The sequence below is a fragment of the Herpailurus yagouaroundi genome, unplaced genomic scaffold (genome assembly GCF_014898765.1).
Source record: "Herpailurus yagouaroundi ecotype Mexico unplaced genomic scaffold, PumYag 77, whole genome shotgun sequence".
Lineage (NCBI taxonomy): Eukaryota > Metazoa > Chordata > Mammalia > Carnivora > Felidae > Herpailurus > Herpailurus yagouaroundi.
Window position 1 is genome coordinate 84,891,225 of NW_024412388.1, and position 25,348 is coordinate 84,916,572.

General features: G+C 40.0%; 1 protein-coding gene across 5 annotated transcripts in view; it reads left to right on the top strand.

Moving 5' to 3' along the window:
- SNX7 (sorting nexin 7) overlaps positions 1–25,348 on the top strand; it is a 224,784-nt gene that overhangs the window by 46,620 nt on the left and 152,816 nt on the right. For 3 of the 5 annotated variants that reach the window (XM_040471065.1, XM_040471063.1, XM_040471064.1), the window contains exon 1: positions 19,633–19,834. The exons of 1 other annotated variant lie outside the window; for it this stretch is intronic. In XM_040471065.1, the coding sequence (XP_040326999.1) occupies positions 19,655–19,834 (180 nt within the window). In that variant the 5' untranslated portion in view covers positions 19,633–19,654. Of the gene's footprint in view, positions 1–9,028; positions 9,052–19,632; positions 19,835–25,348 lie in introns of those variants that run through there. One more of the 5 variants, XM_040471066.1, reaches the window with a different exon arrangement.

Genomic DNA, 25,348 nt, shown 5'->3' on the forward strand with positions numbered 1-25,348 from the left:
TATATATTTCAGGAGATTTCTGTCTTTAGTCATTGAAGAAATTTAATTCCCTATGATCAACTAACCAGGTTAAACAACTTCATCAGGAGATAAAATTTTAATTAACAAGGAAATACATTGGAACTAAAAGAAAAAAAAATACTAAAACAAGCTGAACACAAAATATTATCCATTTTTATTTATTCATGAAAAAATTTAAGCCGAACTTTTATGAGCGGTGAGGTAATTACCACATTCTCTCTCCCTCTCTCTCTCTCTCTCTCTCTCTTTATCTTTGTCCATGTATTTTATTTAAATGTTACAAATGGTTGGCTAGAGAATTAAAATGTACTTAATTTTCAAAAGAGACTTTCCTAAAATAATTTTCATTCTAGTTTTCATGGGAATTACCTGTGAAATAGCCAAATACAGGCAGATCTATCTATCAGGGTTTTATGGTGCAGTAGGTCAATTTCACTTTTCTGTTCTCTCATCTGCTTAAGTGGATGTCAGTGGGCATCAGTCTGAGGTACTGTTCCAGGCTTCACCTGCAGCCTCAACCAAACTTGGAGCCAATGTCAGAAGAACATTTTCTAATATTCCCTTCCAGTTTGCTCCCTGCTTACTCTTTCTGTTCTGGACAGAACAGTGGGTTTAATGTTAAATCACCTTCCAGATGTTAGCTGATTGTCTGGAAATTGGTCATAGCTATCTCTTAAGCACTTTCATTTTGAGAAGAATACCTGTTTGAAGTTTATGTTTGTGATTCCACTATACTTCTTTAGCTATCACTTCCCTAGGTATTTAATGATGAGCTATAATTCTATAAATGGTCCTTCATTATTCCAATGTCCACCAAGTATTTATTGAGTGTTCACTATGTGCTTGACATTACACTAATTATTGGGGTTCCATGTGGAAATAAGGCACAATCCATTGCCTATCTCTCCAGTCTTATCTCTTCTCATTTCTTAGGTTACGTCTTATGCTTTATAAAAGTCACATTGCTCAGGCTATTCACATTTGCATCTCTCCTCATTTTTTAAGATTAAGCTCAATCCCATTCAAGCTTCCCTTTCTCATATCTTCTTATTCCTGTTAGAGGCTTGACAAATTCGTCCTCTTCTGGATCTCTTGGTGTCTGATGGATCATTGTATTTGCTTCATTGTATTGAAAATCTGAAAATATCAGGTTATAAGCCAAGATTATAAGAACAGAATTGCATTATATTTATATCACCCTCATTTGTCTGGTTATAACATAATAGCCACTCTATAAGTGTTCTTTGAACTCATGTAAACTGTACTGAACTGAGTATAGTGAGTAATATATCTAGAGATATGATATGGCAAAATAGAGTTGTTAACAAGAAAGGAGCAAAGTGTTGCAGATCTAGAACGTAAAGAAGGAAGAAGGAACTAATTCTGTGTGCAAGTTTTTCAGTTATTACCTCTCAGCTCCAGATTCACCCTTTTATACTTTTTCTGTGACTCTGGGACTACAACTGTGTTTTGCCAAAAAAAAAAAAAAAAAAAGATTGGAAGGCACGAGGAGTTAGATAAGGGGCTTCCTCCCTAATGTCCTGTGTGCTGATCTTGACAGTGTTTCTCGGCCATGGAGTGATGCCACAACCAGGAGTAGTTGGTTTCAGATTCCAGCTTCTTTCAAGACTCCCGGCATCATCCTTACCTTGGGCCTTCCTATGACCCATCAGTAGCAGCCATGACTCCCTCCTTAGAAGGATTTGGCTCCATAGGACGTCATCTCTGAACTTCTCATTCTGATAACACCAACCTCTTCCCTTTGTTACCTGGCCTTTGTGTGCTAGCTGCTTCCTGCAGGTGTTATTTCTTCCTGACTTGTGTCTTGTATTTTGATTTGCCAGTCTTCGAACATCTGTGTAACTAGTTCTTTTTGCTAAGTCTTTTTTATGAAATACGTTAGTTGGCTGATTTAGAAAAGATTTATTTTTGTTGACTGGACCCGTGATTATTATGTACTGCCTGGAGATGGTGTGGAAAGACTTTACAGAAAAAAAGTGGTATTGGAGCTAATTTTTAAAGGATATGTAGGAAAACTAGAGAGAACTTTATGGATCTTAAAAAGCAAAAATGTGGGGCGCCTGGGTGGCGCAGTCGGTTAAGCGTCCGACTTCAGCCAGGTCACGATCTCGCGGTCCGTGAGTTCGAGCCTCGCGTCGGGCTCTGGGCTGATGGCTCAGAGCCTGGAGCCTGTTTCCCATTCTGTGTCTCCCTCTCTCTCTGCCCCTCCCCCGTTCATGCTCCATCTCTCTCTGTCCCAAAAATAAATTAAAAAAAACGTTGAAAAAAAATTTTAAAAAAAAAAAGCAAAAATGAGGTAAAACAACCCATTTTAATCAAGTGACTAATGACTTACAGTGATCTACTTCTAACTGTAGTTTTGTAAAATTTCATTTGAGCTGGGAATTCTTCAGCCTAGAAGAAGATAAGTTTAAGAAGTTATGCCCTAATCCAAAGATATGAGTCAACCTGATTGGGAACCTGTCTGTGACCATTATGTCCAACCCTATTAATAATAAAATCCTTTGTGGTTCACATATATGATCCACTTTGATCTTTTCAATAACACTGTAAATTAACCTGTGCAGACATTTTCAATAGGTTTCCCAAAGTCATATAGTTTGTAAGAGACAGATTCCATTAACATCTGAGTTTTTTGATGTAGTCAGTGTACTGTTCATATACCATGTGGCCTTTAGTTGCAGCCAAAAGCTGTTTGGAGGTAGAAAGGGTTTGTAATGCTGTGAGATCATAACATGCTCCCAGGGGGCCCTCTAAACCTAGGCATGTTAGTATTCCTTTGGTACTTACTATTTGCAAGGCATTTTACGAAGTGTTTCTTACGGGTTATTTCATTCAGTTCTCACAACTATTACTACACTTTAGAAATGAGAAAACTAGGGCTTGAAGGTGTTAAATAATTACCACATAGTTGGTAAGGGGCAAAGTCAGAATTTTAAGGCAGGTATTCTGAATCCAGAGCCCATATGTTTAATCACTATACTCTCATGTCTCCTATGAAAAGGTATTCTTAAATAGTCTTGTGGGGAAGGGTGTTTTCATCCTAAATGTATGAATGAATAAATAGCATTTTTATGTTATGCGTTAAAATGGAATGAATGGAAGTTCCATGGAATGAAACTTGAATGTCGCTCTAAGTTTGAAACAAGATGAATTGTTATAATAGAACATTGTAAAGTTGGAAGAAACAATTGGACTCTAACACTAAACTGAAACTATTTTTACTGAAATATTATCAAACTTACTAACAATGGAAAATTGAAATTGCCTACATATTAATTAGGTGGATACACAAATATATACATAAATTCATAGTTTTTTGAATAGTTTTTTTTTCTTTTGTGAATTTAAAATATGATACCATGTTCAAAAGTAAACTTTGTTGAGAAGACTGCTATTATTTTTCAGACTTGGATGTTATATATTTACATAATATATATATTATATACAGACTCTATACCACTCTTGTGTGCTCCCCCCCCCCCCCCCCCGCATAGGTACTAATGAAAGGCAAAAGCCACTTTAATTTCTCTCACATGATCTGTCCACAATATTTCAATTCCTAAAGAACTAACATTAATTGCTTTTTAAAAGCTGTTCAAAGGGCGCCTGGGTGGCTCAGTCGGTTGGGCGTCCGACTTCGGCTCAGGGCATGATCTTGCTGTCTGTGAGTTCGAGCCCCACGTCGGGCTCTGTGCTGACAGCTCAGAGCCTGGAGCCTGTTTCAGATTCTGTGTCTCCCTCTCTCTCTCTGACGCTCACCTGTTCATGCTCTGTCTCTCTCTGTCTCAAAAAATAAACATTAAAAAAAATAAATTAAAATAAATAAATAAAAGCTGTTCAATTGTCAAAGGCAAATAAAATCAAGATAAAATACGTCGCTGCTTTTACAATCTCAATTGATTTTTTAACTAATGAAACATTTATAGTAAATTTCTTTTTGAAATACAAACGAATGCCTCATAATTGCATTAAATGACAGTGTGAGTCATGAAAATGTTTTTGATAAAGGTTTTTTAATCATAATGGAAATTGTCATATATGGAATATGTTGATGTCAAAAACTTTCAAAATTGGTTTTAAAGGGCATGAGAATAAAATTAGTTCACTTTATCTGTCCAGTAAGCTGACCTTTAAATCAAACCCTATCCAGCGATTCTCAGCTACCTTTTCTTCTCCTAAGGCCAGTGACAAAGCAGCTGCTCAGCCTAATAAAGCTGCCCCACAAGCCAGCAGAGATTGTAAATTGCCATCACTCTTTCTGATCTAGTCTAAAGCTTAAACAACTTAATCAAGGCAGTTTCCCACCCAAACTCCTGCAAGACAGCTGGGCTATCTCGCTGGATGCTTTGTCTGGATCCCTGAGGTGTCTCATTTGCCACCTCTCCCAGGACTGTAGGAGCTTCCTCAGTCTCCAGGTATCTGGCTTCATTTCCTGCACGCTGTCTTGTTTTTTCTTTCCTTAGTGTTCTGTCTTGACAGAATATTTGCCATGACATTCCTAGCCCTGTATCTGACACACTTACAATCAGGAAATGTGCTTTTGTCTTTTTTTTTTTTAAGTTTATTTATTTGTTTTGAGAGAAAGAGAGCACTGGAGGAGGAGGGGCAGATAGAGGGAGACACAGAATCCCAAGCAGGCTCCATGCTGCCATGAGTTAGAGCCCAATGTGAGTCTCAAACTCATGAACCATGAGATCATGACTTGAGCCAAGATCAAGAGTTGGATGCTAAACTGACTGAGACTTCCAGGTTCCCCCAAATGTGCTTTTGTTGTTAAGGCATTTGGCAACCCAGAAAAACAGAATTTTAGTCTTTCCAGTCTCATAGAAGTAGATAAGAAATCTCATGTCCTATATAATATGAAGGGTTTAACAGGAGCACCCATCTCATGTATCTCACATTCCATAATAATTGAGTGGGTAAGAGTAGACCGGAAGTGAAATCCCCATGTAGCCATTTTCAAGTCAACTTGAACTTAATATTTTTTTCAGAATATAGAGGGCTTTGGAATGTACATAACAAGAGAAAAAGAATGACTCACATAACTTAATCACTTAGACATCTATCATTTCAATTTGCATGCACTACCATGGAATCTTTGATAAGGACACTTCTGAATTTGCTTGATAAAAACTTAATACTATCATTATGGATCCAAATATTTTCCCATCTCTGTCTTTTAACTTTATACTGTGGGTTTTGTTTTTAGGGTATATTCTCCTGTACTCCCAAAATGGGCTCAACATTTCCAGATGTCAAATCGAGACCCAGTAACTTCCAGGGCTTCAGTAGTAGGACAAGTATTCCAATGGAGAGGGAAGGAGGATTACATGTAGGGAGAAGCGAGTGAGTCTGTATGTTTGACACTGTTTTCTTTACAAAGTAGGAGATAAAGTCGCCTGCTGAGAATAAGGAGGGAGGTTATGCAAGCAAGGTTCAGAGTCTTCTCTGAACTTTTGAGTTCTATCCAACTTTTGAAATAGTCATAGCAGGGAGTAAGAATGGGAGTTGAACAAAGAAATAGTAGAATAACTGGGCATCGGTGAGGACCCAGTTGAGGTAGGTAATTATGAAGTTACACTGAGAACAATGTGTCATGTTCAGTAATTCTCATTCAGCTACTCATGTGTGAATATTGGGAAAATGAATAGCTGTAATTATCCAGGTTGAGGGCATTAGAGGCCCAGGCAAAAGAAGAAAACAGGGGTGGGAGGTATAAATACTAGAATGACTGAAATGAAGGAGCAGGAAATCTCAACTGAACGGTGATGTATTAGAGAGGTAGTAAGAGTGAAGATCTGAGGGCCCAGGGAGACATGAGAATAATCACAGAAGGAACAGTGGAAAGAATAAGCTAGAATAATAGAAGGTTGTATTTAGGAAACGCAATGCTTGAACTAGTGTTTCGGTGGCAGAGGAGCTTTTTAAAAATTAAGTCTTCATAAAGCATGGAAACAGGTATGCATTCCCCTTTAAATTTTAGAGAAAAACCAAATGTCTTGATGTATTTGAGTAAAAGCTAAAGCCATTTTTGGCAACCCACATCCTTTCTTCCTTTCTGCAAAGGTAAACCATAATGACAGTTTGATGTGTGTTCCATGTACAAACATACATATCCACAGAATATATATTATTAGTTTGTGGGTATATATGTAGGTATATGGCTATGTATTTGTTGTATGTACATTTCATTCTGCTACTTGTTTTTCATTTAATAATGTTTAACAATCATATCTGAGTTTATTGATACATGGAGTACTCGTTCATTCCTTCAACTGACCGATTATTTCATTATTTGAATATATTATGCTTGATTTTGTCATTTTCTTACTGGAGGTACATCACTCCGTGTTGGGTTTGGGAAGCAGGTAGAGATAACATACAGGGAATTAGGGCTTACCAAATCATTAGAAAGGCTACAAAGAGGGTTCTCAGCAGGCCCTTCAAGAATATCTTCCAAAACAATATGGAATTGACCAACTAAAATAGCCATTACCTTTGAGACCACTTCTGAAGGTCTGCCCAAATCAAGATGCCAACACTGCTTCTATTGCTTCCACCACAACCTCCTTTTAACATCCAGGAAGCTGGGGAATGGATCCTGGAATGCTACTGCTCTGGGAACAGTCAATAAACCAACCACAGCAAGAGCAAAATGACTACATTTCTACCACCTTGCTGAGCTTTGGAAATCACCAAGTGAAAGCAAGAAGACAATATCCACCTCCCTTCCAAATGCCATATGAATGCATCTAAGTAACTGACCTAATGTGTACCCAGAATCCTAGCTGTTATGGTCTCTGGAAAATAAAGTTCTTAGGGTTCCAAATTTGAAGAATAGGTGGTAAAATGAAATGTGAATGAGCAGATTCACAATATTTAACACAGAAGGGCGGCACTGGAATTGTTTCTAATTCTTTGCAATTACAAACATGTTGTAATGAGCATCCTCCTTTGTGTCTCCATGTCTTTATCTAGAGAAAAGACCTACAACTGGAATTTCTGAGTCAAAATGTATTGTGTTAGTTAGCTCAGGCTACCACAATAAAACCACAGACTGAGTGATTTAACAGAAATTTATTTTCTCACCATTCCAGAGGTCAGAAGTCCAAGATCAAGGTGCTGTAAGGCTTGTGGTTTCTTGTGAGACCTCTCTTCCTGGTTGTAGATAGATGGCCTTTTTCTCATTATATCCTAAATGGTCTTTCCTCTGTGCGTATGTGGAGATGGAGAATGCTCTAGAGTCTTTTCATACTATTGTAAGGACACCAGTCTTATCAGCGTAGGGCCCCACCTTGTGACCTCATTTAATCTTTGTTACATCTTGATAGGCCCTATTTTCAAATACAGTCACAGAGGGGCTGGGAGAAGGACACAATTTAGTGATAAAATCTATGTACAATTTTTATTTGATAAATATCACCAAACTTCTTTCTTTCTTTTTTTTTCAATATGTGAAATTTATTGTCACATTGGTTTCCATACAACACCCAGTGCTCATCCCAAAAGGTGCCCTCCTCAATACTCACCACCCACCTCCCCTCCCTCCCACCTCCCATCAACCCTCAGTTTGTTCTCAGTTTCACCAAACTTCTTTCTAAAGAAGCTTTATCGAATTCATCAAATTCTCCAAGCAATAAAATTTGAAAAAGTAAACTTTGAGATCTTGCACAATCATATAGATAAAAAACTGGAACTTACTGTGAATTTTATCTATATCTTTTAGCTTTGGGTTTGAGTATCTTTTTTTTATGCTTAAAATCAAGTTGTATATATAATATATGTATATGTATTATATATTTTTTTTTCTGACAGTAGGTATGCATAACTGAGTCAAAATGGTCAAGAAAACCTTTAGAGTTGAAGAAGAGAAGGAATTTAGAGGTAATCATGCTGAATAGATTTACTCAGGATGAGTGTAGGATTTTGAGCATAAAGAAAGGCAGTGCACCTGATGCCCCAAAAAAGTTATATATTAAAAGGAGCAATGGAGAAGTAAGTAGATGGCATTACCAAAAATAGGGAGAGTATGCTACATCCAAATGGGGCAAATGCCTCAGTGGAATTTGATATGCAAGATAACATGGCTAACAAATACTCTTTAGATTTTTATGAAAGACTATATGCTAGGGTTTCTACCCTCGAAGATGTAGGGTCACCTGGTTCTCCCATATTGTAAGACCAAACTTCTATGTAACATGTTTGGAGCAATATTCCATCTCATGTTAAGGACTGCAGTTTTTCAAAAGGAGATGGTGGAGGTTAAAACTTGCGTTTCATAGTTTCATACGTGAGAACATTAAACACTGTTGCCTCTGTTCTTAAAGTACATTAAATATTCGCTCCACATGTTCTTCTTCCTGAAGATATTAAATGTGGGAGTTTTAATGGACTTATTTATGTCTTTTTTATATGTTTATTTTGCATCAGCATTACTTACAACCCAGTAGGAATTTTAAAGAGTTGATTTTTTAGACAAGAACACTTTAATTTTCTTAAACTGTATCTAATGTAGATCTTTAAAAATATGTCTCCAGGCCAATGTGTTGATACTAAGTTCTGATATTAAGGAAATTGCCTGACAAGTTCCTTTTTTGAAATGAAAATGCAAGTTTAATTAAGAAAAATCAAAGAAATAGAAGTTTTCCCTGGGATCATGCCACATTACAAAACGCATGTCTTCCAAATAATGAATTCCATCATAATGAAGAGGGTGAAAACTACTCTTGCTCTGAGCAATTTTTTTGACTCTGTGTTATTCACAGAAGGTAAGCATTAGAGACAACTTCCCGAATAGCTGAATGAGGACCTCTACAGGCCTGCTCTCCTAGCTCCCAAGAGGCAACCATAAATGGTAACTGACCTAAGAGCATATAGGAAATGCAAAAACATTTATTCAAGAAAATCTCTAAATCTCTGTTAGAACAGTGAGAGTCTGTTGCACTTGAGACACAACATGCTCTCTTTTCTCCCTCCCAGCTCATGGTGATGGAAGCTCTACTCCAGGTGAGTGTGCCTCAGAAGACAAGGATGCCTCTTTCCCCAGCTACAATTAAGAGTTCAGTATAACTCCCTGTGAGGTACGTCATTTCCATTCCTCCCCTCCCCTTTCTCATGTTACAGAGGTTAGATTTGAGGCAGTGCAGCCAATGTACAGGGGTCCTTTCTCAGGAATGAGAATACAAAAGGAATACAGAATGAGTAATAGAAGAGGGTAGTTATAAATATCAGCTCTGACCACCTCACCTGTTACAAAAATGAGGACTCTAATTGTCATGAGTATTCCATCCTTATTCCTTGTTTTGTTATGGTTATATTCGTGTCTGTGTGTACATGTATATGCATATATAGAAGAAACAAAGATGTTTGCCATTTCTTTCCTCTCTAGGTGTATTGACTTTATATCACAGTATTTAAGCATTGTTAATTTTAACATTATAGTATTTAGGTTATGGAACATCAAGGAAAGGAGTAAACATCACTCAAGGACTTTATTTCCTCTTCAGGAGGAGGGGCATTTTTGCTTGTATGCAAGATAGTTGTACCACACTGGGTGGAATTATGACCCTGTTATTTTCTTGATTTGGATATGAGATATCGCTTAAAGAGATGTGAATGGATGCCATATTGATAAGGAGTGAACTTGTGATCATCAATTTTATGTGTCATACTGACCAGGCTGTGAGGTGTCCAGATATTGGGTTAAACGTTATGTTTCTATGAGGGTGTTTCTAGATGAGATTAACATTTGAATTGGTATACTGGGTAAAGCAGATTGCTTTCACTAATGGGAGTCTGTCTCATCTAATCAGTTGAAGGACTGGGGCGGGGGGGGGGGGGGGGGGGAGTGTATTCCATTGAGTAAAATGGAACTCCTGCCTGACTGCCTTCAAGCTGGGACATTGGCTTTTTCCTGCTTTTGGACTTGAACTGGAATGTTGGCTCTCACTGGGTCTTGAGCCTGCTGTTCTTCAAGCTGGAGCTATACCATGGTCTCTTGTAGAACTCCACCTTGTTGATTGCAGATCTTAAGACTTGTCAACTTCCATAATTGTGTGAGCCAATTGCTCATTATATAATTGGTTCTGTTTCTCTGGAGAACCCCGACTAAGACAGGAAGCAAATGATATAAAAGGCAACCATATTGGACAGGAAGACGGGAAACTATATTTGAGGATTACTTGATTGTGCATATTGAAATCTTAAAGAATTCACTAAAAAATATTAAACTGAATAATCAAGTTAAGCAAGGTTATAAGGTACAATAGCAAAATTAAAAACTTGATTAATTATACATAATAATGATGAAAAATATGTAAATGAAATTAAGAATACAGTTCCATTTATAGCAGTATAATAAAGAATGAAATATCTAGGAGTAAATTTAATAAAATAAATTCAAAACTTACATGCTAAAAACTATTCAACATTGTTCAAAGAAATTAAAGAAGACTTAAATAAATAGAAAGAGACTCCATGTTCATGGATAAAAGATTTAATAGTATTATACGATTCCACTTATATAAAATGAGAACTAGGCAAATCTGTAGAGATAAAAAATAGATTAGTAGTTGCCATGGGCTGGGGGCTGGGCTAAAGGGGAGTGCCTGCTAATAGAAGTAGGGGCTTCTTTTGGGGGGTTATGGAACTGTCTTATATGTAAATATATAAAAAAACATTGACTTTTATAATTTAAATGGATGCATTGTATGGTATGTGAGTTATATCTCAGTAGAACTATAGTATTTAAGTTATTTCTCTTTAAAAAAGAGAAAGAAAATGTCTGAGTCTTACTTTTAAGATATGGCTTCTCTATGTTCCTTCAATAACCCTTTCATTCAAAAGCATTACCAAGCACATATGACTTGTTGGAACATTTTTTTCTAGTTTCCTTAAAGCAAATATCTTCAAATAAACTTTTCCTTCTAGGATTGAAATGAGCTGGAGATAAATTCCCATTACACTGGGTACCATTTATTTTCTTTTTAATTTTTTTTAACGTTTATTTATTTTTGAGACAGAGAGAGACAGAGCATGAATGGGGGAGGGGCAGAGAGAGAGGGAGACACAGAATCGGAAGCAGGCTCCAGGCTCTGAGCCATCAGCCCAGAGCCCCACGCGGGGCTCGAACTCACGGACCGCGAGATCGTGACCTGAGTTGAAGTCGGACACTTAACCGACTGAGCCACCCAGTCGCCCCAATACTGGGTACCATTTAAATGAAATTCAGTGATAGCAATGATCTGTCTGATGCGTCTGTCCATAGGAACGGAGTATGGTAGATCTGAGAAACTGATCATTGGTTAAAACATCAACATTTTAAAAAAAATTGGCCATAATAAGCTGTTTTTAAATCAGTTTATTCATCCAGTTAATTAGGTAACAATTATGAAACAATTATCTTACTATGCATCTTACCTCTGTATTTCTAGTTATGTTAGATAGTAAATTTGCTTCTTGTTTTCAATGAAATCCCACCTTTGAGAGTGGGATCACTGGTTTACATTCAACAGAAAAGCAGGCCATTATTAGTCATGGAATTACATACCTACTCCATATCCTTTGGGTTTTGATGAGTTAAAGATGTTTAAAATCATGTTGCCTTATTATTCTAGCACATGTATTTGTTCCTTTGTCACAATAAATGACAGAGAACTTGAAAATTGCCAGTGCTCCTAAATAGTAAGAGAAACCTTAAAAACAAAAATCAAACCCACATATTCTAATCAAACTGCAAAGCATTATGTTACATTATGGGAACTAACCCAAACATTACTAGTTGGGTGTCTAAATGAAATTATGGGCAAAATATGGCAATCATGTGCTACTGCTTACATTAATAACATTAATAGTAATGAAACAATTAAGATTTGTATATGTCTTTATTTCACAAATTATTTCACATATATTAGTTTCTTTGATCCTCATAGCCTTTGAAGTATATACTAATTACCCCACTTTGTGGATGAGAAAATTGAAGCTAATAATTTAAAATACTTGCTTGAGTTTTTTAAGCCAGTAAAGAATTCTCTTTAAAGAACTGTATCTTGCAGAATAAATGGGTTTGATCACAGACTTGGGTTATTGCTTTCCATCATCTTGTCTTTGTCTCATGTTAATTACCTAAAAATTAACCACATATAGGCTGTAGGCCATGACTGTAATCAAGTATCTTTGACCCTCTGCCTATTGAACATACGATTGTACTTCATGACCCCTTGAGGTTAGATGGAGCCATGTGACCAGTTCTGACCAATTAGTTGTGAGCAAAAGAGAGACGAGTCACTTTGGGGCCAGAAGTGATGGGATGGAAAACATACAGTTTATGGGGTACATGGTAAGAACAGTTGATTCCAAGTGAATGAGGTTATGATTTCCTTTGTTGTGAAATGAGTTTTTAAATTTTGATCAGGTGGAATGCTGTATGGAATGTTATGATAGAATGATACTCTATGAATTCATCAATGGTGGTGCTGGCAAAAACCTGGCAGGAAAGCAAAACTCATCCAGAATTTCTGTTTCAATGAGGACAAATCTCCACCTACTCCATGAAGGCATATATCCATTGTAATCAGCCTGCCACCAGATGACTGGCTTGCCTTCACATATACCAAGAATGGTGCCATATTAAGGATTCAGTGTTGGTCTGTGCTGTTAGCAGATTAGACATGAAACAGCAAGACTAGTCAGGTCAGCTTTGGAAAAGGAATGTCCGTGTGATCAAGCTCATGCATAGATTCCGTTCCTGCCACCATAGCCACTTAGTTCACATGCCCATTAAGTTAGGAATGTGATGGCTAGGGAGAAAAGATAATTGATATTTCTAGAATCTATAGTTTTTCCATCTGATCATTAAGAATCTCCTCTGCAGTAGAGATCTTTTGGTGGACATTTCACATTCACTAATATCATCACAATCTGTGCCCGTTATGAAAAATCCATTGAGCGTATATTTCTTTTTTTTATTATTTAAAAAAAAATTTTTTTCAACGTTTTTTATTTATTTTTGGGACAGAGAGAGACAGAGCATGAACGGGGGAGGGGCAGAGAGAGAAGGAGACACAGAATCAGAAACAGGCTCCAGGCTCCGAGCCATCAGCCCAGAGCGGGACGCGGGGCTCGAACTCACGGACCGCGAGATCGTGACCTGGCTGAAGTCGGACGCTTAACCGACTGTGCCACCCAGGCGCCCCGAGCGTATATTTCTTTTTAAGCTCCCTTTTCATCAGTTTACCACTATTGTTCTTTCCAAGTCCGTAACCATCCAACCAAACCATTTACAAACTACCCATGAATTAATATAGACCTATATTTCTGGACAGTTCTCACTCCATACATAGTAGATGACCAAATTTCATACCTGAGGTTCTGGCCACTAAGAGAATTTCCCTTCAGCACTGTCCTCCAGGTTTACCCTTGAGTGGGGATATAGTGCTAACAGCTGCTACTTTGAGGTAGCACTAGCATATCATGAAGACCCATCTGTAGACCAGGCTCAAGTTTTTTTGTTTTTTTGTTTTTTGTTTTTTCTTAAACTCATTCAACTGGTTGTAAGAAGATACCCAGAATGCCATTTTTGTAGGTCTCTCTCCTAGGAACATTCCTAGTACCAAGTCTGTATTGTTCACAGTCCAGTCAGGAGATAGGACCACATGGTCATTTGAAAGGGGAAATTTAAAATCTTTATTTTTTATTTTTTAATGTTTATTTATTTTTGAGAGAGAGACAGAGTGTGAGCAGGGGAGGGGCAGAGAAAGAGGAAGACACAGAATCCGAAGCAGACTCCAGGCTCTGAGCTTTCAGCCGAGAGCCTGACGCAGGGCTCGAACTCACGGACTGCCAGACCATGACCTGAGTTGAAGTTGGACACCTAACTGACTGATCCACCCAGGTGCACCTGAGAGGGGAAATTTAATATAAAGCTTTATTTTTGAACTGGGATTGGAGCAAGAAATGAGTGTTTAAAGGAATGGTAAAGAAGTAAGTATAGCAGATGTATAAGATGTGACCACTACCCCTAGTGTTGAGATAAGTACCCAAGTAAAAGTCTTCCGCTGTTAGGGTTCAGATCCAGATATCATTGGAAAGAGTACCATGTTGGCTTCCTGAATGGTGAAGTCAGCAAAGTGCTTCATTAGCAGAACCTGCTGAAAATCCACACTCTGGGAAGTGCTAAGCCTTGAACTTGTTAGGCACCAAAACCTGCTGGACACTGTTGGAGTCAGGAGCTTGGGAGGTCCCCCTCTTTAGGAGTCCAGTGCATGTCCATGCTCAGTTCAGACTGGGTCAGCTCTGCACTGGTTGTGCAGGACAAAGGTCAGGGGATGGCAGAACTCCAGTGCCCCTGGACTGTCCATGCCTAGGACTGAGAAGACGGTATTTGGTGTGGCAACCTGGGCCAGGGTCAGGCTCACAATATCTGGGTCTCCAGACTATGCCACCACAGCTGTGTGTGTTTGATAGTGGGTAAAACACCATAAAAGCTGTGACGTGCAGGAAACTTAACACTAGAGAAACTTTGTAGGGGGTAAACAAAGAAGGAAAAAGGGCTCTCCACAGGACACTGGTAAGAGAGCATACCAGTAAAAGGAAGGAAAATCTTTCCTTCTCCACTGCCCTTCCAGGTCCTCTATTGATAAGGCTTAACATCATGCCAGGTGGCAAAGCAGAAATATTGATAAATGTCAACGCCATTATTACAGAGCAGGGCAACAAGAGATGCTTTGGAGTGAAGAGGCAAAAATTTAACCATCAGCACAATGGCTGTATTTTTCATTTCTCAATATTTAGTTATTTTTATAACATCTTAGAGTTATTTTTATTCTTTTTATTTATTAAATGATTTACACTTTTGTGTTCCTTAGACTCTAATCCTTTTAATAGTTTTATGTGGTGATTCTGGCACATGGTAGATTTTTTTTTTTTTAGAATGTTTTTAACTTGAATTGTGATCTCATCTGCAGTACAGTTTTATCTATAGAAACACTGTCAGAAGTGGTTTGAAGAGAGAGATTTTGTGTTTGTTTGCACCAGAGGTCCCAGGTATATATCATCAACCCAGGGACATTAATTTTTTGAAGTGTGACTTGCTGAACCATGGTTAGGATATTGGGGGAGATATCTTTCCCATGTGGAGCCCAGGCTGATGAAGAAAAGTTTTACTATTGAGTGCATATTTTACAAATTTTCACTTCCATTATTCTTTCATGATAATTCAAACTTTTAGATTATACAGGCCAATCCTACCACCCCACCTGGGGGCAGGCAGAGTATCAGCTCAAATGTTTAGTCTTATTCTTTCAAGAACCAAGAATCCCAAAATATCTTTATAATTCCTTGTTTCTATTTTTTAAGGCAACATACTGCTGTCTTTCAGTGAGAGTAAATTACCACTTACTCCTTACCTTGGGTAAGTTACTAAACCTCTTTGGTCTTCAGTTTCCTTGTCTATAAAATGGGGATGTTAACAATAGCACCTCTCACAAGGTCTTTTTGACAATTAAATGAGTGAGCATACATAACGTACTAATAACAGTGTCTGACTCAAGGGAGGTACCAATTAGCTACTATTAATAATTTTATTGATGAGCCTGTGGAAACAAGGATGCTCTCTGGAACCTGTGATAAGTTCTGAAAGAGAATCAAAAACACTAAAGTTTTAAGGCAAAGCATGCCCTCCTTTTTTCGTGTGGGAAGCCAGCCCTTGGCTTGCTGTGGGATTTTGACAAACACTAAACACCTAAGAATGGGACATTGTGCAACTGTGTGACCTGAGCAGCTCATCATGAAATAGGTGCTATATTAAACCAAAAAATCATAAAATTAGATAAGCCTTCAGCAAACCATACTTTTGTAGAAATGGTATGTATAAAAATAGTCCTAAAAGTATACGTTGCATGAGTATTTGGCTCTTGCTCCCAACAAGCATACTGTTAGGATCACATAGGGAGTTCCATTTGAACAGTTAACTAGGGGGTAAAAATTACAAATCTGAATTACAGATGGTTCCTTATCATATTCAGGAATCATTGTACTCCTGTGAAAAAGGGAAATGGAATAGAGAAATCCTCTCCATGGTACATAGCAATGGCTACTAATCTTCAAAGGAGAGAGGCTGGGATAAAGATTCTATATTGTTTCAAGGACATGGGCTAAACGGTTGTTGGGTGGGACTTAGAAGGAACAAGGTAGGATCCAGAAGTCAAGGAGGTTTGAGAAAGTGTCTGTGGATGGATCTCTTGGAATGGTCCCAGAATAAAAGCATATTTATAGCCCATGGCAATGTTTTTCAAAACTCCATTTGATGAATTTATATGATCAGATAGTATGTTTGATAAGAATTCTTGTTCTGTGGAGGCTAATGCTGTTGCTTTTCCAGGTACTGCTGTGCTTGTTCCGTGGCCTCACATACCAAGCAGCCATGATGGTAGGGATGCATGCTATGCACCAGCTTAGTAACATGGATTTCCCATGCACTAAAGGAGAACTGGCTACTTCCATGGCTAAGTGTTCGTCTTGCTACAATAGCAATTACTTCTGGTCCACTCTCTGCTACCTTTCTAGAGCATACCATGATTTGTCCTTAGTGGCAAGGATACATTGGGTTTGCTTTTCCTGCTCAGTTTCTCCCAACATGATCATCCATGAACTCACTGACTGCTTTCCCATCAGACTTTGCATATAGCATTTTTCTTCTAATCAATTAAATCATCTTCCAGCAGAAGAAACAAAACCACTGGGCAATGCCCAAGGCATGACTTGTCTTATCGTGAATTCCATTACCAGAACCAGTTGACTTTATGGATGATTGAATGTAGTATGAAAGACTCAGTTATGGTCTCAGGAGATTCCACCTGGAGGAGGGGAGAGAGAGAGGAAGGTTTTTGACAAGATGTACGTTCTCAGAACCAAAATTTAATATATGATACTATTTCTCCTATAATCAGAATAAGAGTCCAGGAACCAAGGGACAGGACAGGGTAGGCCTCCTTTTAACCGACTGAGCCACCCAGGCACCCTGTCCTCCTTTTAGTATTATACCTGTACTTAAAATTTTGAAATATGCTATTTTAAAGGCTTTAGCACCCAAATAAGAATTCTTCCATTATAGAGCCCAGTGATGATCCCATTTAACGGGAAGCTTAGACTGTTATATATCAGTTTAGGATTTTTCATGCCATTGAATAAGCAGACATGGCATGTTGGTAATTAAATTAAAAAACTTAGTCCATGAGTTGCAAAATATCAACAGGATTGCAGAACTGTGGAAGGAATAGACATATTAGACTTGGAACAGCACCAGTAATGAATAGATTTGGGGAGCTAAGGACTATATTCCCGAGTGCTTGAGGCAAAGCTGAGCTATATTAGAAATCTCTGCGGGACTTGGGCAGGTGGGCCCAGCAGATCCTTCCTCCAGGGTTTTGAAACTAGAACTATTAACACCAAGAAAGAGGACTGTGGGGCATTTGTGTGTGTGTGTGTGTGTGTGTGTGTGTGTGTGTGTGTGTGTGTGTCAGCAACAGCAGAGGTACTTCTTAGAGGCAGTTGTGGTACTCATGTTGGTGACAGTACTCAAAGTCCAGTGACCTCAGTGTTCATGGCAGTATGTGCAGGTACTATAGCATCCAGAGTTCAGCAATGGTGGCAGCAATGTCCTCACATTAGTTCTCTGGCATGGTTTTGGTTGTGATCCAAGCTGTGTAGTCTTGGTTTGTTCTGCCCATTTTCTGAGCCTGTCACTATGCTTTCTGGCAATTGTGTGAGTCACAGTATCCTTAAGAATTTCCTGGTTCAGACTGCAATTAGAAAACCTTGAATCTCGGGGCGCCTGGGTGGCGCAGTCAGTTAAGCGTCCGACTTCATCCAGGTCACGATCTCGCGGTCCGTGAGTTCGAGCCCCGCGTCGGGCTCTGGGCTGATGGCTCAGAGCCTGGAGCCTGTTTCCGATTCTGTGTCTCCCTCTCTCTCTGCCCCTCCCCCGTTCATGCTCTGTCTCTCTCTGTCCCAAAAATAAATAAACGATGAAAAAAAAAAAAAAAGAAAACCTTGAATCTCTCACTAGCCAGAATTAGCTTAGAGAGGAAAAAAAATGGTCATTTAATAACGTGTATTCCTTTTAGACCTTGGGATAGAGCCTTTTTTGAGTATATCTGATACTGTGGCTTATTAATAAAGAATGTGATCCCTACCCTTGAAATGTTATCATTTACTAAGGAATGTAAGACATTTACATGAAATAAATACAGTCTATAAGATGGCATAAAATTAAATGCTAAACTGGGAACAGGCTGTGCTATTTGGAAAGTCTTCCTGAAAGAGATGGGACTCTACTTAATTCCTGAAGGATGAGCAGGAAATGGTATTATGGGCACAGGAACCATAAAGTGTAGGAAGAAGACTGTACATTTACAGGGCAGCTGAGCAGCCTGACTGAAGAAGTACAAAGGGAGGTACATTTGAATGGCTAAGTGAGCACATATTAAGGCCTTGTCCCCTAATAAGAAATAGAGAAATTCTCTACTTCTCCCAAATATCTTATATATACCTTTCAATTTTATGAAGTTAAAAATTCTAAACATTGGGTTAAATATTTTGCCAGGAGCCAAGTCTGACCTAGACTCCTCCTTCACTATGTGCAAACTTACTAGACATTCTTTCCAGGGCAGATGGAGAATAGAGCTGGCTGGGACTGAGGGCAATAAATAATAAAACGTGGGGATGGTCCCAACATACATCAATTTGTATTCAATTTTCCATTGTTTTTTGGAACGTATTTAAAAAAAAAAATAATAATAGGCAGTCAACAACTAAATTATAGCTTCGCCTTGGCAGCACAAAGTTTGAAGATTATTTCTTGGTGGCAAGGTCCAGTCCTGCTCGCTGTCCTCGGCTCTTAGAAACGTTCCTGCTCATTAACTTCAGGAAGACTTCCAGAAGTAAAGGCACATTGGAAAGTGGCTGAAAATAGTTTTTAAATCCAACTTCCCTGGCTTGACAGCGAGATGACCACACAGTCCGGTCACTGGGTCAAAAATCAATTACAAAAACAGAGGTGCTTTTCAGGTCTTTTATTTTTGCATTAGCCTTAGTAAAAAAACAAACAAAAAAACAAACAAAAGACTCCAAAACCACAACCAAGAAGAAAGACAACCATTTAAAATACAGGAAATACAGTATGGGCTTTTTCCCTGGGCCGGATGGGCCGGCTCCTTCCAGCCTCCTTGCGGATTCCCTGAAGTTGATGGTTTGCTATGTCGCTCAAGCCCAAACCCCTGCCCCCGCGGAAACCCACGCTAGGCAGTCCCCGAGTCAGGGCAGTGGGAGGACGCCCCCGTCCTAGTTGGGAGTGCTCGCCTTTCCTGCAGCGCACAGCGGCCCTTTCCCCACCCTCGCCAGGGCCAGCGAGCCCCACTCCCGAGTCTCCCGCAGGCCCCAGGCCAGGTGGGGACGATCCGGCCCTGCGCTCGCCCCGGCAGTTCCGCGTCTGCGCAGCGGGCGAGGGGCTGGAGCGGGGCCGGCCGGGGAGGTGCAGGATGCGCGGGAGCCAATGGGCAAGCTCGGGGGAGAGGGGCTGGCAGCCGCGGCGGGCCGGGCGCGCACTCTCGGGATGGAGGGCGAGCGCCTGGCATCTCCGGCGCGCTCCTCCGGCCTCCCGGCTGGGGGCGCCGGTGGGGAAAGCCCGGGGGTCGACGCCCCCCTCCTGGGCAGCAGCGGCTCCTCCACCCTGCTCCAGGCCGAGGTGCTGGATCTGGACGAGGACGAGGACGACCTGGAGGTGTTCAGTAAGGTGAGGGCGGCGGCGGCGGCGCGTCCCGGGAAAGTTCCAAGTCAACTCCAGGAGTTGGCACCGCGGTGTGGCGGCCGCCCCGGCGCGCTGGCGCGTCCCCGGCGGAGGCTCGGAGCTGCAGATGGGTGGGGTCTCCCCCGGCCGCCCAGCCCCGCCAGGCAGCTGGCTGCACCCGGGGCTGCGTCCGGGCCGGGCTCCGAACCACAGCCGCTCCCTCCTCTGCACTTTGACCTTCGATTCGGCACGGCCTTGGCTTTGCCGCGTCTGCAAAGTTGTGATTCCCCCCCCGCCCCCCCTTTTTCTCTTTCCCTTTTATTCTCTGACGCGGACACCTCATCCGGACGGTTTCCGAACCAGGGAGGCAGTAGCCCGAAAAGTGCCCCCGCCCTAGCAGCTTCTTTTCGGGCGCAACCAGCCCCGAACTCTGGGAGAGATTTCATCCTAGTCTAGAGAAATGATTCCTGATTGAGTGTTACTGATTGTGGGTCTCATGCCGGGGTGACTGACACCCCAGGTGAGTCTCAAGCCCAGCGAGAAGAGGTGGCATGGGAAGCCCCTCTTCAGGGAAAACAGTTCCTGGGTCCAACAGGAAGCTCCTCTGTTACGGAGTTGAGGATTTTTCGGCCAGCAACTGCTACCCAACCCACCGCCAGCCGCTTTCGTTTTTCCTTTCCCCGGGGAAATCTGGGACCAAATGGCCCTCTTAACTTGTAGTATAGTTGCAGGGAAACTGATGGTTAGTGGTAGGCTTGTGGCGCTTGTAGACCGGTGGTTGTAATTTCTTTTAGGAAAAGAAAAATACCTTTCTTGCAGGGCTGTTAGAATGTCAACCCAGTTTCTTAACGTTGCTGCTGATAGAAGACTTGTGATGACAACAGTGTATTAATTGATAAGAAGTCTGTGAAGTACTTACATGTTAGTTACCTTGAGGTGTTAGGTAAAGCAGCATTCCTAACCACAGCTATGCTCTGGGAGAGTGAACTCAAAGTTACCAAGTTGAACAGACTGTGGCCCCAGATAGGGATATGCAAAACTCCTTTCTCCCCTAAGGATTGAATGCAATGGTAGGCACGATTGTATATTCTAGATGTTCAGACAGAGAGTATCAGCTTTGTGCTCTTGAGAAAGTTAATTTGACCTTTCAATGTGTTTAAATCCTAAGGCATTGGAATTATTTCATGTACACTTGTAAAAAAAATTAACACTGCCTTTTTATATTCCACACATTCTGTATGTTCAGACCAAGGACGATTGGCCAGTGCTTTGCAATGCCTTCTAAGAAACTATGAGTCTAGGCGTATTGGTGTAGGGCTCTGCATTGTGAAACTTCCAGCATGGGGTAGGGAGAGTGTTGGGAGTGGCAGCTGTGTATCACAATCATCTAGGATTGTTTTGTCCTGTGCTTTCTCTTTCCCCAGATTCTAAGTTTCCCAGCCCCTTCTTAAAAATGCCCCCTTTGTCAGAGGCAGATCTAAGGAGAAGCTATTTGAAATTTAAACTTCAGATGTTCCTTTGCTTTTAGGCCTCTGGAAATGTTGAAAGTTACTGAAAATTGTTGATGTTCTAGGTTGCACCCAGAAACATTTCTAAGTTAGCATGTCTGGTAAATTGCCTAAAGCTATCTCAGAAGATCTCAGAAGAGATCTCAGAAGAAAGGAATCTAGATCTCGAAGGCTCCAAAGAGCTGTTGAGATTTCTTTTCTCTTTCTAGATGAACATTTGTTTTTTCTTTCTAATTTTGTTCTGTAAGTTTTTTGTTTTTTTTTTTATAAGGATGTAAGCTTCAGCTCCATACACCTGGACCCGCCCTACTTGTTAGGGTATAACTACACGTGTAGACACTTAGAAAAAGTTAACCACTTTTGTAGAAGCTGGCTGGCCGCATAGGTTAAGGTAAAGAAAGATAAAGTTTGTTAAAGTCTGAAAACAATACTTGGAAAAATTTTAAGTTAGCTACCTACTTGTATTTCATTTAGTTGAATTTTACAACCATTAACCACTGTTATTTAGACAAGCAGATTTAAGAAAGTCCTCTCCATTGGGCCTGTTGTCTTTACCACTCCCTTTTCATAGCCTGCTCCTCTGTAGAACTCTCCCACTGACCAGTTTACCCTGGGGTGCTTTCAACAATTACTTCTAAAGTATACTGTCATTACCCTTTAGTATTTTGAGATCCACTACTTTCATATTTAGCGTTCATTTCCCTTAGATTATTTGTGAATATGTATCACACTCCCCTCCAGAAGTTTTTTAAAGAGTGGAGTCTTTGGCTTATTATTAATTCTTTTATTCCCACGATGGAAGTGCATGACAAATACATGTTAAATATTTTTTGTGTAAGATACTGTGCTAAGTATTTGGAAAAAAGAAATACATGATTCAGTTCTTGCTGTCAGTCTTGGAGTCCAGGTGGAAGATGTGACAAGTTCTAAATGGCAACATAAATCAGCAGAGATGGAAAACAAAACAATGTATTGTTCTGAGTTTTCAAGAAATCCAGTGAGGAGAAAAATGATACCAAATCTCAAGAGACCATAGGGAATGTAGACGATATTGACTTCAAAGAGTCAATATATATGTTGGAACGTAGGGGAACATGACCAATGATTCAAAAACACAAAAAGGATAAACATTATAATAATAGTGTAATAATAGTGTTAGAGCTGAGCCAAAATGACCTGCAGCTTGCAAAAAAATTTAGAGAAAAGAGTCCAGTTTCTCTATTTTTTTAAAAAAGTTATTTTTTAAAGAAATAACATATGAAAATAAAATATATAGCCTTTATTTTTATTAAATACTGTTATATGTAGAAGGAGTAACTGAAACATAGCAAAGGTAGCTAGGTCACAGTGAAACACTGAGGTACTTACCTGGTACTCAGTAAATGATAGATCTTGTTATTGGTCTTTCTAAAAGGTATTCGGGTCTACAAAATGAGATCTATTATCATCTAAGATAAACTGCCAATTTACAGATGGAATTATCCTCACCACTAGTCATCTTTGAGGGGACATGGATTGTAGGCTGGTGCACCAAAACTAAAAAAAAAAAAAACAAAGAAAAAACCAAAAAAAACAACTTTTAAAATTTTATTTATTATTTTTTCAAAAAAATTTAATGTTTATTTATTTTTGAGAGAGAGTGAGAGTGTGAGCGGGGGAGGGCCAGAGAGAGAGTGAGACACAGAATCTGAAGCAGGCTCCAGGCTCTGTGCTGTCAGCACAGAGCCCAACGTAGGGCTCGAACCATGAACTGTGAGAACATGACCTGAGCCGAAGTCGGACACAACCGACTGAGCCACCCAGGCGCCCCAAAAACTCTTTTTTTAATGTAATGGGCAAAAATGAAGCTCTGGAAGGTATAGGTAGGCTTAATTTCAGTCTCCAGCAAAGCTATGAGAGCAATAGAACTTTTTAGTATTTTGTTTATAAACACTTTGAAAAGAGAGAGGTGATCTGGTTTTATAAGGATAGAAAATTGTTTTTATGATAAATCAGAAATACAACAATGAGCATGTTTATTTAAACAATGCTTTTGAAAGAATCACTCATTTTTGTGAAAAACGTTCTTTTTGAAAGAATAATAGAATATAGCTTTTGAGACAACCAGTTCCTATGTATATTGGAAATCTGTCAATCCCAACATAGTGATAGAGGGACATAATTATTCTATTCAACAATTCTGTCAGATACATAGAAGAAGATAATGGAAGTTTGGTTGTTAATTCTTCATATTTGTTCCCTGAACTGTCTCTGTTCAGTTATGGCCCTGATAACAATCAGAATTCTCGACAGTGACTGAAATGAAGAATGTTTAACACAAGAACTATTTATAGAATTTGGGGCAGGGTTCAGGAACAAACGAAGGATACTGAGGTAGTTAGAAACTTGCTGAGGCCAAAAAAAAAAAAAAAAATCCATTAGCACCTAGCGTTTAATTTTTTTTTTTCCAACTTTTTTTTTTATTTATTTTTGGGACAGAGAGAGACAGAGCATGAACGGGGGAAGGGCAGAGAGAGAGGGAGACACAGAATCGGAAACAGGCTCCAGGCTCTGAGCCATCAGCCCAGAGCCCCACGCGGGCTCGAACTCACGGACCGCAAGATCGTGACCTGGCTGAAGTCGGATGCTTAACCGACTGCGCCACCCAGGCGCCCCGCACCTAGCGTTTAAAAGGAAGAGGACAGATACAGTGTTGCTGGAATCCGATGAAAGCTGGATCTGTAGAAAAGGGGCCACTTTCACAGGAGCTGTATTTACAGAGAGATGTAGCCAGAAGTGTGCCTCTGCCAGAAATGTGGTGCCAAAGGAAGGAAGAAATAGGCAGTATACTCCTTGAGTTCCTCTCCTCCTGCTATTGGATCTCCTGCTTGTGACCTTCCCTGGGCAAGCCACTCAGGTGATGTTATCTGTAGGGGTTGGCCTTCCAAGCACAGAGTAGATAGATGGTGGAAGCTGGCAGATTGGGGGTGAAAATAAAGAATAACCAGCGTAAGACATAGTACAAAAATGTGGCCAGTAGCTTTGGATAAAGATAGCCACATCTCTATCTCCTATCCTGTATGCATCCTATATGCTCTTCTGTGACCTGACACCTTCCTATCGAGAGATGGGATCTCTGCCCCCTCCTTGAATCTGGGTGGGATTATGACTGCCTGATGATTTAGGTGTGGTGGAGGCGATACTGTGCAGCCCCCAAGGCTAGATTCAAAAAGGCAGTGCAGGTTGTGCTTTATCCAGCGGGACACTGTGCTTTTTGGATCTGATACGTAAGAAATGTCTGTATTTGAAATCCTGGCTCCACGGCTTAATAGCTTTGTTTCCTTGGGCAAATTACTTAGCCTCTCAATGCCTCAGATTCTTCATCTGTAAAATGAGGACTGATAATAAATATGAGAATTAAATGAGTTACTATGTGTAAAGAATTTGTGAATAGTTCCTGCCTTTAGTCAGCACTGTTGACTCTTCAGCAGCTATGCACAGGCACCATAGGATTCTGTTGTCCAAAAAGAACTGCAATAATGGGCATATTCTATATCTGCCTGTCTAAATGTGGCAGCCACTAGCCACATGTGGCTTTTGAGCACTTGAAATGTGACTAGTACATCTAAGGAACTGACCTTTTAATTGTATTTAATTAAAAATAGAAGCTGTAAGGACGCTTGGGTGGCTCGGTTGGTTGAGTGTCTGACTTCAGCTCAGGTCATAATCTCACAGGCTGTGAGTTGGAGCCCCGCATTGGGCTCTGTGCTGACAGCTCGGATTCTGTGTCTCCCTCTCTTTCTGCCCCTCCCCCACGCACACTCTGTCTCTCTCTCTCTCAAAAATAAACAAACATTAAAAAAAGTAAACAAAAATAAAAATAGAAGTTGTCGACTGTGGCTAGTGACTATCAGTTTGAGCAGAAGCCTAAACAGATCATTATTTTATTACTGGCTTAACTTATGGTTACTCAAGAAATGTGAATAAATGAGTGAGTAGTTCCCTTGGTGATCTGCACTGAAATATAAAAACA